Source organism: Nyctereutes procyonoides, unplaced genomic scaffold, assembly GCF_905146905.1.
Source record: "Nyctereutes procyonoides isolate TBG_1078 unplaced genomic scaffold, NYPRO_anot_genome, whole genome shotgun sequence".
Lineage (NCBI taxonomy): Eukaryota > Metazoa > Chordata > Mammalia > Carnivora > Canidae > Nyctereutes > Nyctereutes procyonoides.
The window spans coordinates 7017515-7034598 of record NW_026575041.1 but is presented as its reverse complement, the minus strand read 5'-3'; the positions used below and the strand labels follow the sequence as shown (position 1 = coordinate 7034598).

General features: G+C 46.9%; 1 protein-coding gene across 9 annotated transcripts in view; it reads left to right on the top strand.

Annotated features, from left to right (window-relative positions):
- TENM4 (teneurin transmembrane protein 4) overlaps nucleotides 1-17084 on the top strand; it is a 733541-nt gene that overhangs the window by 704822 nt on the left and 11635 nt on the right. For all 9 annotated transcript variants that reach the window (XM_055320381.1, XM_055320386.1, XM_055320385.1 and 6 more), the window contains 4 exons: nucleotides 2833-3005; nucleotides 8162-8397; nucleotides 11878-12174; nucleotides 13855-15469. In XM_055320381.1, coding sequence (XP_055176356.1) covers nucleotides 2833-3005; nucleotides 8162-8397; nucleotides 11878-12174; nucleotides 13855-15469 — 2321 coding nt within the window. The remainder of the gene's footprint in view (nucleotides 1-2832; nucleotides 3006-8161; nucleotides 8398-11877; nucleotides 12175-13854; nucleotides 15470-17084) is intronic.

Here is a 17084-nt window from a genome sequence, read left to right as displayed (position 1 = left end):
GACCAGGGCAGCCTGTTTGGGAGTCTTGATTTGGGCTCAGAAATTTGGGGTACCCTTTAGTAATATTTACTGAAAAGGCCTGGAGTTTGATATTGGCAGATATCCTATAAGTGAGACTTCCATAAATGCTAGCAATTTATTTATTTTTTTCTTCTAGAAAGAGGGAGAAAGAACACATGTGAGCAGAGGAGGGGAAGAGGGAGAGAATCTTAAGCAGTCTCCACACCTGGCACAGAGCCCAATGCAGGGTTCGATCACACAACTCTGAGATCATGACCTGAGCCAAAATCGAGTCAAATGCTTAACCAACTGAGCCACCCAGGCACCCCATTAATACCAGTAATTTAAAAGGGCCTCTTCCCCAAAATGGCCATGCTCATGAGCTCCCTGTGTATGGCATTATTTGGGTTGTCACAGCACTTTTCTGATTATGAAAATAATCCACGTTCATTATTTTAAAATCTTGGGAATATAAAATGTCACCTGTATTTACTTCCCAGAGATAACCACTCCAAACATTTTTGTAAAATTCCTTCCTAATTTCCAGCAGCCATAAAGAGTTGAAAAGAACACTACCTCCCCTAGAGTTAAAGGGAGCAGAGCTCTGAGAACATCTCCAGGACAGAGAAGCTTTAGGGCAAACCTTCCAGATCTTTACCCCAAGACTCACCCTCTTTCCTGGTAACAATCTCTCAGAATCATCTTCTCACCTAGCTGAGGGACACCCAGTGCCTGTGCCCCTCTGGTCTGGGTTTTAAGCCACATTGGCACCTTCCCCAAAGCCAGACAGATGCTTTCTTATAAGAACCTGACTCAGTATTAAGGAAGAAAAAAATGAGGAATCATGACAAGAAGCAGATTTCCACAGAGTCAGAAGGATTGATACAGCCCATACCCTTGCCCCAGGGTAGTAGAGATCCCTGTGTTGCTTGCCATCTTGGAAAGGGCTTCCATACCCCTTCTTCAGGCCTCAACAATAGAAACTTGACTGACCCCAGAGTTGGTCCTGGGTCAAGGACTGGGGTGATTCATTCAAAAGACCATTAACCGGGATCTCATTTGCAGCACACTGCTCCAGGGACTGTTGGCATTCAGTATAAAGAGTGCTGTGGTCAGTCCCAGGCACAGGGATAGAAAGAATTGGCCGGGGATCCCTGGGTGGCTCAGCAGTTTAGTGCCACCTTCAGCCCAGGGCATGATCCTGGAGACCCAGAATCGAGTCCCACATCGGGCTCCCTGCAGGAGCCTGCTTCTCCCTCTGTCTGTGTCCCTGTCTCTCTCTCCCTCTCTCTGTGTGTCTCTCATGAATAAATGAATAAAATCTTTTTAAAAAGGAAGAAAGAAAGAAAAAGAATTGGCCAAAGGCAAAATCCATGCCACACCCACATCTGACCTTGGGCAGAAAATTGCTCAGCAAAGGCCTGCCTAGTGTCACCTGAAGCCATAGAAGCCAAGCACCCAGGAGTCTCAGCAGGATGCAAGGTGCAGCTGAAAGATCACAGGAAGAGCCAGGACAGAGCTAAACACTCTGGCCTTTCGTTGCATCATCATTAAATCCCTCAGGGGCCCAGAAGCCAGCTTTAGTAAGAGCAAAGCAAGGGGAAATGTCCAGCAGGGAGACCAAGAGTGCATGGGGGAGACTTCCAGCTGAACCTGTGTGCCAGATTGAGTATGAGCAGAAGACAGGAACACTGACATCTGGATAAAGAACTTATTTTCCCATTCGCACACAAGTGCAAAAAGGCTATTAAACCTACCTTTTTACACTTCAGCCTCCCGCAATTAAAAATTATAACTGAAGTGTTAACAGACTACTCCCTGCCATCTCCCAACTGCTCTGCCGCAGGTGGAACACACACAACAGATACTTGCAAATGGACAATACAGAAAGGCCCAGTGAGGGCAGAGAAGCAAGCGGCAGCTTGGAAGCAGAGGGATCTGAGTTTGAATTTTGACTGCACCACACTTAGCAGTTGTGGGACCTTGAGCAAGTGACTTCACTTTTCTGAGCCTCCTCCCAAAAAGGAAATAATTTATACCTTTTAGACAAGTTGCAAGGAGAAGGTGAAAGAAGGTATGAAAAGCACTATGCCTTATACACTGTAGGTGTTCAGTAATGGTAGGCATTTCTCTTATTATCAGGAATGGTAAAGAGAATTAAGATTCAATTGTCATGCTTCAGAAAGCCCACACCAGGGCAAAGCTGTGAGTTCTGACAACTGCAAATACATAGCTGCCAGGTGCTGGATGTGAAATCTAGATGGGATGGGGTTGCAAGAACCCATCTGTTTAGCCTCCTTATGTGATAACAGTATCCGGGTTTGAATCAGGGTCTGCAGCTTTGAAGGAAGCCCCATCTCTTTTGTTGTTCAGGAAAAACCTGTATAACATTTTTCAGGGTTTTGAGAGTGTATTCAAGCATCAGGTTTGCTCCCCTATACACATCTGGGAGTTCCCCAGCTCTAAGACTCTGGGTCAGCAGTCTCCCATCAGCTCACCCTGCATAGGTGGGTATTAGTTTGTAGCTACAGGCCACTCCTACATGTTTCTCACAATAATCCTGGGAGGAAGGCAGGGCAGGAGTCATCATCTCTACATTACGGAATTAGCAAAGGAAGACTCAGAGAGGTAAGTCATTTTTGCCTGTCATCAGATATCAGGAGGTGGAGCCACTTCCTAAAAACCGTGTACAAGGAGATGTTGGAGACTCGGCGATGTATCCAACCGGAAAGCAAAGCAGAACACGCAAAACTGGCACAGAGTAGAACATGCCAAGCTCCAGCGATAGCACCATTATATTTCTGTTACTCAGAGCCGCCCCTTGGTTTTCAGGTATGACAGCTTTGGCCGCCTGACAAATGTGACCTTCCCTACTGGCCAGGTGAGCAGTTTCCGAAGTGATACAGACAGCTCGGTGCATGTCCAGGTAGAGACCTCCAGCAAGGATGATGTCACCATAACCACCAACCTGTCTGCTTCAGGTGCCTTCTATACATTGTTGCAAGGTAAGCCAGGTCCGGGGGGGGGGGGAGAGCAGATTTCAAGGCAGAGGGGTGAAGGGACCCCTTTAGAAGAGGATGTAAGAAATAAGCCACTACTATGAGCCGCCCAAGAACAAGGAAGACTTAACAGCTGGTTTATCTCTGAATTGCCATCTAATGTGCAAAACACACCAGACTGAGTCTTGTATGGTCTCTTCCAGAAGCTTCAGAGTAGTAGTCCATTGTCTCTTCCCATTATCATCAGAACAAAGGGTAGAGAATTCACTAGCTACTAATCAGGTGACCTCACTCTTCCACCATTCTGATGGCTCCTGGATTAAAGACTTGCTCTCACACTGCTATGGGTGAGGACATAGGACAGTAATAATTATACCTAATCACAAAAAGGATCTCAGCATGGAGAAATCTGTCCTAAAGCTCAGGTGAGAATAGTTTGTGCCTTCTCTAGGATTCCATAGAGAAGAGACCGTTCTCTGCATCATCAAATAATCCCTGGCATGACCTGACCTTTTAGCTTTGGGTAAATTACAGTGAAAAAACTTTTCTGTGAACTGTCGTCTGCCTCAATTGTTCTCATGGGACATGGTGATCCAGAGTAGAGCTCACAACAAGCTCAAAAGTAGATCCAACAGCTTTGTTGGATCTAGTAAGCATGAAAAAAGAAAGAAAGAAAGAAAGAAAGAAAGAAAGAAAGAAAGAAAGAAAGAAAGAAAGAAAGAAAGAAAGAAAGAAAGAAAGAAAGAAAGAAAGAAAGAAAGAAAGAAAGAAAGAAAGAAAGAAAGAAAGAAAGAAAGAAAGAAAGAAAGAAAGAAAGAAAGAAAGAAAGAAAGAAAGAAAGAAAGAAAGAAAGAAAGAAAGAAAGAAAGAAAGGAAAGAAAGAAAGAAAGGAAAGAAGAAAGAAAGAAAAGAAAGAAAGGGAAGCCTCTCTTAGTAGGGAAAGCCTTACTCGTTTCTCCCCCCCACCCCCCGATGGCTTTTGGTACTCCCAAAAGCTTTGACACAAGCAGTCAAAAGAGGCTTGGGCTAGGAGTCAGAGGCCCAAATTCTAGTCCTGACTCTGTGCATCATGATGGCCCTCAATTTTCTCCTCGAGGAAAAGAAAGCAAGTTGAAGCCATGTTGCATGGTGTGAGGCAAGGCAAGGAGCATAAGCTCTGGGGTTGGCAGACCGGGGCCCCCTTTGCCTACTGTGTCCGTTCCTGCCTGTGTGAATCTCTTGGAATCACTCTTCTCTGAGCCTTAGTCTCTAGGTCTGGGAAATGGGGCAGAATTACAATACGTGCTCAGATGATCCTTGACACAGTGTACACAGAGCGACCCACATGGGCCAGCCCCATAGTATTACTCAGTACTTGTTGGATTAATCAACTAATTATTTAATAACTGGCACTTTGGCTTACCATAAGAAAATAACTGTATATTTTCACAACCACTTTTACTCCCAAATATAATCCTGTGCCTATAAAGAAGCTCAAAGAACAATAGCCATTCTCAATCAAAGAAAGAGAAATGATATCCTGCATTTCCTTCCCCACCAGCATCTGTAGCAGTGGGTTGGGACACACCTCCAGTTGTTTATGCTCTGATCGGGCTATTGCCAAGAAAAGGTACCAGTTCCAACCAAGGACAGCAAGGCCACTGACTACTCAGGCATCTTATCCTTCTCTGTGGTTAAGAACTATCTTATCCACTCCACAGATCTGAGCTAGATTCCAGGATTTTTCTCAAAAGTTAGTGCAGTCTTTCTTTTATTTAGGCAACTTTTTAAAAAAATGTTATTTATTTATTCATGAGAGACACACAGAGAGAGAGAGAGAGAGAGAGAGAGGCAGAGACACAGGCAGAGGGAGAAGCAGGCTCCCTGAGGGGAGCCCGATGTGGGACTCCATCCTGGATCCTGGGATCACAACCTGAGCTAAAGTCAGGTGCCCAACCGCTGAGCCACCCAGGCATCCCTAGGCAACTTTTTAAATTCAAAAGTGCCACATTTCCTCACTTTTAAGATGTACCATCAATTTAATAGCAACTTTTCAGCTTGGGGAGCAGTGGAGACACACTGCTCAAAATTCACACAAGGACTGAAGACACATTCCAATTTCAGAAACATTAAAGTGGGAAAAGGAAAAATGGACCTCGGAATCCAGGAAGTATGGTACCAGTTTTCCTCTTTGGTACCTCTGCCAAGCACACTTTCCTTCTTTCACACCAGGCTTAGATGCTCCATTTGCAGCCACCTCAGTAGAGTCTCCATAAAAAGTTCTTTCAGCTTCATCTTATGTCTGAACTCCGGGAAGAAATAAAAAGCAACTGCTAATGAGGGGCAGGCTTGGGAAGTCACAGCCCACATTAAGTGGGGATCATTTGAGATGGGCCTCTACAAGATGCCATTCCACCCAAAGTCACCATTAATAGACATATGTGCATTCAGCAAGAAGCAGCTTTAAAAGATAAATTGACACAGGCTTTTTCACCATTCAAAGGAAGTAAAATACAGATTGCCAGTGAATAATGCATAGCAAGTTTAAGGCAGATCTTAGGATTCTGCTTGTGTGAGAAAGAACAGGAGAAGAATGGAGGGGGAAAGGGAGTGGCAGAGGGAGGGGCTGATCTGTTGCTGTTCTCGCCAGGAAGACTCAAGGAGGGTTTCCTACAAAACTACATTTTTTTTTTTTGCCTCACATAGGCATAGCCTGTAATATATCTAGTTCAATCCAGCAAATGTTTGCTGAGCACATACAATAATAGCAATGATAGCTAACAATTTGAAACACTTATTAAGGATAAAGTAGGGATCCCTGGGTGGCGCAGCGGTTTGGCGCCTGCCTTTGGCCCAGGGCACGATCCTAGAGACCCAGGATCGAATCCCACATCAGGCTCCCGGGGCATGGAGCCTGCTTCTCCCTCTGCCTATGTCTCTGCCTCTCACTCTCTCTCTCTGTATGACTATCATAAATAAATAATAAAAATATATACTTTAAAAAAAATAAATGTTAAAAAAAAGAATAAAGTAGATGCCTAGTGTTTTATATTCATGGTCCTGTTTCAGCCTTGCCACAGCCCTATGAGATATTATGAACATCTCCATTTTCCAAATGAAGACAGTAAGTCACTGAGAGGTTCAGTGGCTTGTCCAGAGACACATGCCTGGCAGGGCATTGGGACCCAGACAAAGAGGCTCCAGAATCCATTCTCTGAACCACTGATCTAAAGGCCATGGGGAGCTATTGAAGACTCATGATCAGTACTAGAAAGGTTCAATGTGACGGATCTGTGAAATAAGGTGATGGAGCTAGAGGACAAGAGACATACGTGACGGTGACCAGTACAGTGCCAGGCACATAAAACTAGCAACAGCTAACATTTACACAACACTCAATACTTGCCCAGTACTGTCCTCGGCCCTTCACATTCATTATCCCGCTTAATCCTATGAGCTAAGAGTATAGTGATTATCCCCAAGGTACAGATAAAGAACCAGAGGCACACAAGGTTAAGGAATTTGCCCAAGAGAGAGTGGCAGGGTTGGGACTTGAACATTGATAACCAGGTTCCAAAAGCCATGCTCTTAATCTCTGGACAGTAGCACCTCTCACAGCGGGCACTTAGGTATTTGAGAATGCCTTCACTACCAGAGTGGTAAGTCCTGCAACCACTCGGCTACAGGACCACTAATGAACCCCAGAAAGAGCCACCTGAGTGGCTCAGTGGTTGAGCATCTGCCTTTGGCTCAGGTTGTGATCCTGGGGTCTGGGATCGAGTCCCACATCAGGCTCCCCACAGGGAGCCTGCTTCTCCCTCTGCCTGTGTCTCTGCCTCTCTTTCTGTGTCTCTCATGAATAAATAAATAAAATCTTTAAAACAAACCAAAAAAAGAGGCTAATGGAAGGAGAGGCATTCGTTCTGACCAAGGAACTGAGGAAGCGTCTGGGAAGAGATGACAATTAAGCAGAGCCTTGAAGGGAGGACTTAGGTTATTGAAGAGGAGGGGCAGGTGCAGACAGAAGCACCAGCTGAAGAAGAGCAAGAGGCAGAAGGTAACAGCACAAACTCAGATGTTTCCATTTCTAGAAAAGAATTGTGTGCATTTTATAACTGAAAGTTACTCTTCCCCAGAAGTTTCTTTTAGCTAAAGATCCTAATTTAAATGTTTTAATCAGGTTTAAAATTTCCAAATCAGATTATTTTTAAATCATTGGTATATCTATGCACATATATGTATATATGAGACAGTGACTTAAAACATATATATATTTGACATTTTGTCAGTGATTTAAGTATCAGAGTTATTTCTCGCCTGATTATAAAGAGTATTGTTACCTGGTGTATATTAAGAACCTTAAAAATGATCAACCCTTTGTCCTAGTAATCCTAACTTAACCCAAAACGAAGACAGTGATTTATCCAATAAGTATATTTTTAATACAGATGTAATTCACATGCTATAAATTTCACCCTATAAAATTAAAAACATACAGTTCACCCTTTTAAAGAATACAATTCAGAGTGTTTTAGTATATTTACAAAGTTGTGAATTATTAATGCTATCTAATCTGGAAAATTGTTATCACTCCCAAGAAGAAAGCTCATACTCATTAGCGATCACTCTCCATTCTACCCTTCCCTCACTAATCTACTTTCCGTCTCTATGAATTGGCCTCTCCTGGACATTTCATAGAAATGGACTCACTAACACATCATGTGGTCTTTTGTGTCTGACTTCTTTCACTTAGCATAATGTTTACAATATATTTATTTGCAGTGTCACTTTGTAATTATGAAAAACTGGAAACAATATCCACTTGAGAGTTGGTTAGATAAATTATAGTATTTCCACTTAATGAAATACTATGCAGTCCTTAAGAGAAGCATTTATGAGAAATATTCAATAATATAATACAATGATCAGTGAAAAACTATAAGCAATTACTTCAAACGATAAATATATTCAGAAATCTCCTAAAGTCTAGGAATATACAAAATATTACGATGACTTTCTTTGGGTATTGAGATCCTGGACGATCTCCCTCTATTTTCCTAGTTTTCTTCAATGACATATAGTCAGACAAACCCATTTAAAAACACACCACTGCCCCTGCCATGTACACGCCTCCGGCCGTCCTCAGCCCTCTGAGCAGAACCCATCCCTCTCCCCTCCCTCAGACCAGGTCCGGAACAGCTACTACATCGGGGCCGACGGCTCCCTGCGGCTGCTGCTGGCCAACGGCATGGAGGTGGCGCTGCAGACCGAGCCCCACCTGCTGGCTGGCACCGTCAACCCCACCGTAGGCAAGAGGAACGTCACGCTGCCCATCGACAATGGCCTGAACCTGGTGGAGTGGCGGCAGCGCAAGGAGCAGGCTCGGGGCCAGGTCACTGTCTTCGGGCGCCGGCTGCGGGTGAGCAAGGCCGGGTCGGGCAGGTCTCAGCCCCTGGAGGGGGCAGGGGCCTGGCAGGGTGGCACGCGGAGGGGGTGTAGGGGAGAGAATGAGGACTAATCCGGAGAACCAGCTTCCCTTCTTGAAACTGGCCCTGGGGGAGAAAGTGTTCCTGGGCCCTTTGCAAAAGGGGGAAAGTCAAGTAGGCAGCTCCCCCCACCCAACCGCCCACCCTGGAATTAGTCTCAAGTATCTTTTCAGTTGTTACTTGTGGAAAGACTGCCAGCTTCGGTGTTGGGCCTGAGTTGGATTTCCAGCTTCTGTTACACCCTGACTGAATTCGAGCAAATCCATACTGTCCGTTCCTTCATCCAAAGCCTTAGTTTCATTCTCCAAAAACCAAAAAAAATGGGAAGGATACCATCAGTTTGACAAGTTGCTACGAGAATTAGGAATAGTCAAAAAGAAAAAAGAAAAAGAAAAGAATTAGGAATAGTCCATAAAGTGCCTAATACAGAGCCTGGCACCCAGTCAGCGGTCAATAATAATACCTACCCCTGTTGTTACTGCTCTTCTTACTACTGGTTTTGTCATTACTGTTATTCATAAGGACCAGAATTCAGTTTAGCTGTTTGGATCCTAAGCCACATCCTCCGCTCTTTCCAGGCAGTTATCTCCTCCTCAGTGAGCAAAACGACCTCCCACCCCACCTGTCCCTGCCTGTGATTGGCATGTGTGGTCTGGCAGTTCAGAGTGCTTTTCAGTGTGTGGCTGCCCTGAACCAGCCCCTTCTCTGCCTCACTCCCCATGTTTCTGTAGAGTGTTCCCTCTGGCCCAGGCCCAATCGCCCAGCTGCTTTTTCCTCCAGCTTCAGAATGGAAGGTGAGGAGGAGCAGGACAATGAAGAAACTAACCCTGACTGTCAGCACGGCACCTTGCAGACCCCTGGTGCTCTACAGACACTTGCTGGGCTGACAGGAACCACAGAACCGGCTAGATGTTATGTTCCTGATTCCTAAAACCCACAGAAGCATCCCCATGCAGCACAGCCGGGGCTGTCTTGACATAGCCAGTATCACACAACTAGAACCCAGAACACCAGGCTTCCTGTGTTTCCTCAACGGCCAAGGACTCCAGCAAAAATCAAATGTGGAAAAGAGCCTTCCACCAGTTCCCTGAGGAAGGCCTGGCTGCCTGCACTGTCTGTGGCCTGCCAGCATCAGCAGCCTCACGGAGGAGCCCCTCGTGCACCCCGGGCCATGTGCTAAACGGAAAGTTTGACCTTGCTCTGATTCCTGCCTGGGCCTGGTACATAGGCCCGAGCGACTCCTCTGCGCCTTCCTATTTGCGGAAAGCAGATAATATATTCCGAGTACCTAGCCCAGCGTTGGTAGACCCCAGGTGCTCAATAAACAGCAGCGATTAGTGCTAGGAGGATTTCCCCTCTGCAGTGTGAACTGGACCAGAAGTTTCCCAGGCTTTAATTGGTCCCTCTCTCAGCCTGAGATTAATGGTGCTCTAGTCGGGTGGCCACATCTCTGCGTCCTCCCAAAATAAATGGCCACCCACAGTGGCGGCATGTGGAATTAGAATGTTAGCCGGGTGCGCCGCCCCATAATGGAGCTCATTTTTTATACAACTGGGAACTTTTTTAATAAAGAAAGATGTAAAATAATCTCATTGCCGCCGCTGCCGAGCACAGGAAGCATTAGGCGGTTCCCCAGTGAGCTGCTTAATTCAATTTTATTAATTTTGCCACAGAGGTTTAGCTCCCCTTCACTAGGGGTCCTCTGGCGGGGGTGAAGGGGGCAGCTGGCTGGGTGGCACCCCCTAAGGGGGCAGTCACAAGGGACCTTGCAAAAGATGCTTTTAAATAGCCCCCGTCATTGGTGGTGGTACAAACCCTGAATCTTCCTTTGCCCTCCAGGCAAAGAACACAGCTTCAGTCTCCAGCGCTCCGATTTTTCTTGGGAATTGTCTGCCACACTGTTTTTGCTCTACAATTGTGTTTGATTACCCCTGGGAAGGCAACCTTATTATAACCAGGCCATTCACAGCTAAAGTTGTCTCAGCATCATTATAAATCCTTATTTTCAAGGTTTGAGAATTTGTTTGGAAAGAAGGGGGAAACACACATGTCTCTACTTTCTCTGAGAATGACCGTGATCATTTGCTGTCTTAATGGAAATAATTGCAATCATTAATTCGGGACCTTCCGTGCACCCAGAACTCCACTAGGTAATTTACTTGGGCTGCTTCAGTCCTCACAGTAGCTCGGCCGTTTCACGGAGGAAAAAAACGAGACTCAGAGAGGGAACGGCGCTTGCCCAAGGTCACACAGAAAAGTGGGTCACAGCACTGAGGCTGGAATCCTGGCCTTAAATGCTAGACCTGAGCCCTTTTTACCACGCAGAGCCCTGCAGGGCATTTCGCTGCCGTCGTCCACAGTGTGCTTTTGCATCATGTGACCTACATCGTCTGCTTTCTTCTTGTGTTTTCTTACGACTTGTCAAACTTAACTTGCGACTAATGAAAGAGTCAGAAAATGTGCCCAAAAGTCTTATCACCAATGAGAGGGGACCAGCATGTTAGCTTTGGAGTAGCTGGCAGTGTTTCAGGGGCAACCAGTGCCTACAGGGTGGATCCCAATACAGAAGTGGGCCTCTGAAGTAGATTTCTTTATTAAACTATGAAAAATCCTGACCTTGCTGCCCTAGCGGGAGCCCCGTATCCCTAACTCCAAAAGGAAATTGAATTGTGTGCTGACCTAGCAGCTCAGGTGGAGATCATACAAGAGGATCCTGATCCTAGAGGCAGGAGTAAAGTGTGCCAAAGCTAGGACTGCGTCTGTCCCCAGGCAGCCCACAGCCAGAGAAGCTGTCCTAGACTCAAATGCACAATGCCTACCAGGGCCTTCAGGAAGAAGAAGACACCTTGGGAGTTGACCCCAGCAACCAGGGAGCCCTAACTATGGTGGCAGAGGGCAGGAGAGACTCCAGAGAGGATGGGAAGTTCAAGGCCCCAAAAAGGGGCAGACACACTCAGAGGCCCCCTGAGTACTTGTTGGCATGCCACCATAGTGAGAGTCACATCCAGATGCAGTCACTCACCTGCCAGGAGAGCTGGAGCATGTCCCTTTACTGGTCTCCTCAGTGCCAAACAGTAAACACATTCCCTGGCACATAAGAAATGGGGTCACGTGTGAATTTGCTGGACCTACTTGGCCTCTCCCATTTTAGGAGAGAGTCAAGAAGCATCTGCTTTTTTTGTCCTCATTAGAAGAAACACATCAGGAAATGATATGCACTGTCTTCAATACTCACCACTGTTTGCTCAGCACCTGTATTGACTTTATTCTCACAATGGCCTCATGTAGTTGGCATGATTATTCGCCTTTCACGGAACTGACAGGTGATAGAGCCAGGACCCACACCCTGTCTGCTCACACCAAAGCTTTCGATGTCCAAATTAACTCATTTCTTCCTCCTACCCCTTCCCCAGGTTCACAACCGGAACCTCCTGTCCCTAGACTTTGACCGCGTGACCCGCACCGAGAAAATCTATGATGACCACCGCAAGTTCACTCTCCGGATCCTGTATGACCAGGCAGGGCGGCCCAGCCTCTGGTCACCCAGCAGCAGGCTGAATGGTGTCAATGTGACGTACTCCCCAGGGGGCCATATCGCTGGCATCCAGAGAGGCATCATGTCTGAGAGGATGGAATATGACCAGGCAGGTCGCATCACATCCAGGATCTTCGCTGATGGGAAGACGTGGAGCTACACCTATTTAGAGAAGGCAGGTGTCCACCTCACCATCACTGGCCTTACTCCATAGGCCAGTCATTACAGCTCAACCCATGGCCAAGCCCAGCCTGCTGACCTGAGTGGGATGGATTAGACACATGTGGTCTCCAAAAGGATAATGTTCAGAAAAATCTGCAACAGAGAACAAGGAGCCTGACAAGCATTTGGGTAGATTGGAGTGATGGTGTGGCCAGTGGGAGTTTTGGGGCAGGAGATTGTGAAAGCCTCCCATGATAGACTGGACCTGGGAAGAAGCCCAGCACTAACGGGTTTCACAGAGCAGGACTCAGGGTCTGGACCCAGGCAGGGGTCTTCGCCTAGGTCTGGGACACACAGGGTGATCTGGTCACAGAGAATAGAGCAGAAGCCTAGGGATCAGGACTTAAGCAGGAGGTGATTAATCCTGAGTTTTGAATGGTAGGCATAACTGTAGTAAATCCTTTCTGCTTCAGATTAGGATTTATTTCATCCCAGGGGCTAGGAATCAGAAAAGCCCTAACAGCAAAAGTAGGTCTCAAATAGGAGAAAATGGTAGCTTTGCTGCCTGGATGCCTCTAGGTCAGTTACCTGTTAACTTATTCCTGAAAAAGAGCCTGCACCTCAGGCCCCAGGTCCTGGCACCCACATCTTTACTTTGTTTCCCGCTTGGTGGCCAGCTGCCCAGGGCCAGTGCCATGATTGCTCTGTGGTCAGTCTTCCGCACCCTGTGCTGGGTGAGCATCTCCAAGAGCCATGTTCTATGGTAGTGCTAAGAGAGACCTTGGAGGTCATCCAACATACTGAGAAACCCAACCCACAGAGGGAACAAACCTTCCTGGGGCCACACAAGAAGCCCATTGTTAGGAGTCAGGTCTCCCTGTTCCCATCACAGCCTGCCCCACCCCAGCGTGGGTGCATGACCTGCTCCTGCATAACGGATCCTGCAAAGCCTTAAATGCCCTTCCCAGCTGTGGTCTGTAGCCCATGGGCCACACAGAGTCAACAGAAGTGGTTTAGCCAACAGGAGATACTGTCAAGGCTGTGTTTCAGGAAAATCATTCTTGCCTGAGTAGGAACATTGACTTGAGAAGGAATCTGAAGCAAGGAAGCCAAGAGAGAGGCTGCTGCCATACTGCTAGCCACTGCTCCCAGCCTTTCTCACACACCAGCACTCACTAAAATCGTCACTTTTGTACCACACAAAGGGGTGAATAAACAAGGCTGCCTACCATAGGAGGACAGATGGCCTGAGTGCCAGGGCCAAGAGCTGAGTGAAATCTTTTTTTTAAGATTTTTTCTTTCTTTCTTTCTTTTTTTTTTAATGAGAGAGAGTGTGAGCACACAAGTGGGGAGGGGGAAAGGAGGAGGGAGAAAGAATCTAAAGCAGATTCTGCTGACCCTGTGTTAGCACTGAGCCTGACACGGGGCTTGATCCCACAACCCCCAAATCATGACCTGAGCTGAAACCAAGAGCTGAACATCCAAGCAACTGAGCCACCCTTATCTTAGTACATTTGTATCTCCACTGCAGTACTCTGTGGTGCATTGGTTAGAAAGCTGCAGTTTGGATATAGCTTAGAACCATCAGTTTCCTTGGCCTTTTCTCCCCCCTCTCCTCTGAGTCTTAAGTGCACAGACTTACCCTTCCCCTCCACCGCCTCCTCCTCTCACCTCTGTTTTCCTCTCCCTCTAGTCCATGGTGCTGCTCCTCCACAGCCAGAGGCAGTATATCTTTGAGTTTGACAAGAACGACCGCCTCTCCTCCGTGACGATGCCCAATGTGGCCCGGCAGACACTAGAGACCATCCGGTCTGTGGGTTACTACAGGAACATCTACCAGCCCCCCGAGGGCAATGCCTCAGTCATCCAGGACTTCACTGAGGACGGGCACCTCCTCCACACCTTCTACCTGGGCACCGGTCGCAGGGTCATCTACAAGTATGGCAAACTGTCAAAGCTAGCCGAGATGCTGTATGACACCACCAAGGTGAGCTTCACCTATGACGAGACAGCAGGCATGCTGAAGACCATCAACCTACAGAATGAGGGCTTCACCTGCACCATCCGCTACCGTCAAATTGGGCCCCTGATTGACCGCCAGATCTTCCGCTTCACTGAGGAAGGCATGGTCAATGCTCGTTTTGACTATAACTATGACAACAGTTTCCGGGTGACCAGCATGCAGGCTGTAATCAATGAGACACCGCTGCCCATCGATCTCTATCGCTATGATGATGTGTCAGGCAAGACAGAGCAGTTTGGGAAGTTTGGTGTTATCTACTATGACATTAACCAAATCATCACTACAGCGGTCATGACCCACACCAAACACTTCGACGCATATGGCCGGATGAAGGAAGTGCAGTATGAGATTTTCCGCTCTCTCATGTACTGGATGACTGTCCAGTATGATAACATGGGGCGAGTAGTGAAGAAAGAGTTGAAGGTGGGACCCTATGCCAATACCACCCGCTACTCCTATGAGTATGATGCTGATGGCCAGCTGCAGACAGTCTCCATCAATGACAAGCCACTCTGGCGATACAGTTATGACCTCAATGGGAACCTGCACTTACTGAGCCCTGGCAACAGTGCACGGCTTACCCCACTGAGGTACGACCTCCGTGACCGCATCACGAGGCTGGGTGATGTGCAGTACAAGATGGACGAGGATGGCTTCCTGAGGCAGCGGGGTGGGGATGTCTTCGAGTACAACTCAGCTGGCCTGCTCATCAAGGCCTACAACCGAGCTGGTGGCTGGAGTGTCAGGTACCGCTACGATGGCCTGGGACGGCGGGTGTCCAGCAAGAGCAGCCACAGCCACCACCTGCAGTTCTTCTATGCCGACCTGACAAACCCCACCAAGGTCACCCACCTCTACAACCACTCCAGCTCTGAGATCACATCCCTCTACTACGATCTGCAAGGGCACCTCTTTGCCATGGAGCTGAGCAGCGGTGATGAGTTTTACATAGCTTGTGACAACATCGGGACCCCTCTTGCTGTCTTCAGTGGAACAGGCTTGATGATCAAACAGATTCTGTACACGGCCTATGGAGAGATCTATATGGACACCAACCCCAACTTCCAGATAATCATCGGGTACCACGGTGGCCTCTATGATCCACTCACCAAGCTCATCCACATGGGCCGGCGGGATTATGATGTGCTGGCTGGTCGCTGGACTAGCCCAGACCATGAGTTGTGGAAGCACCTCAGTAGCAGTAACATCATGCCTTTTAATCTCTACATGTTTAAAAACAACAACCCCATCAGCAACTCTCAGGACATCAAGTGCTTCATGACAGGTGAGGATTGGGTCTCATTCAAAGGGCAGGACCCACTACTGCTCTGGTCATTTGCCAAGAGAGAGGAAGCTTTTGTTGAGGAAGCTGGTATGGGGTAACAAGAAACATTGTCTTTATCTTAGAACAGCATTTTCCAAAGTATTTTTAAAGAAACATTGGTTTAGAGAAATATCCTGGGAAAACTGGTACTGACATCAAATTAATTTGACAGAGCAACCACCATTCTTAAATTTTCATAACACAACGTAGCTTATGAAAAGCTCTGAGAAGTCCTGTACTAAACAGAACTGTTTGATACATTTACCCACTATTTCTCAAACATTTGAGCATGAAGCCCCCTTTTTTACCAGACACCCTAATGTTTCACTAGAGATGCCCCTGAGAATACACTTTGGAAGTTCCTGACCCAGCAATCAGGCTGGCTAGGAGTTCCCCCCAATAAGGTGGGTGAAGGTATAGCTAAAGAAAAAAAATATCCGTTTTCTTATTTGGGATGATATAATGAAAAACTCAGAATTTGGACACAGAACTGGTCCACCATTTCTAAGTTATGGACAGTCACAAACATTACTTCCTTGCATTCCAGTTTCCTGATTTGTAAGTGAAAGTTAGAAGACCTGCACTGACACTGGTAAATTAAATATGCATATTGTAAGTCCCAGAGCAACTACTAAAGAATAAAACAGAGACGTAGCTAATTAGTCAATAGTGGAAGTAAAGTGAAGACTAAAAAAATATTCAAAGAGGATAGAAAGAGGAAGGGGAAAGAACAGGTGGACAAATAGAAAAAAAAAAAAAGCTTACCCAATAGGATGGTTGCCAGGGTGAAATGAGATACATTTTATAACCTGCCCAGCATAGTACCTGGCTCGTGTTCTTCCCTGATTTAAAAAGTGGGCTTTGTTTTCCACTAGTATGAAACCAACTGGAATATAAGTGTCCCCATTGATCACACATGCCAGAAATGTCTCCAGCAGCCACAGTCCAGCCAGCAAGCGGCTGGAAGACCTCAGGCATCAGAGCAGCTATGGGGGTTCCGGTCTGGATAAAGCCAGCACTTTTTATAAAAGAGACTTCGTTGTTGGTGCAAATCGGGCACATCCCAACTTGCAAACCTGGTGGCCTCCTTCTGCTTTTCCTGTAATGCCAACTATGCCTGCACCCTATTTTAAGGCAGTTTCGTTTTCATTCAACAAATGCCTCCTCTGGGCAGCCACTGTGTTAGGCACTGGGGATAGAAAGATGACCCCTGCCCTCCAGGAATGGACACTGCAGGAGGGGAGACAGACAGTTGCTGTCCAGTGTGAGGGGCCCAGGATAAAGGTTTGAGCTAATGGCCATTGAAACACAGGAGACACATTTGGCAATCAGGGAGCAACTGATGCATGAGGTCCACTTTGGAGTGGACACCCATCAGGTTCTGGGGAGAAAGGCAATCCAAGGACAGAGGACTGCATATACAAAAGCCTAGAGAGCGTGACAGGGACAGCTCACATAAGTGCCCCTAAGGGATGTGGCTGCCTCGTCCCCCGAACTTGGCCTACTCTGAACCCTGTTTCTGCTAACACTGATTGGAGGATTCTCTTTCAGAGAAGTACCCCAGGTTGTCACGTTG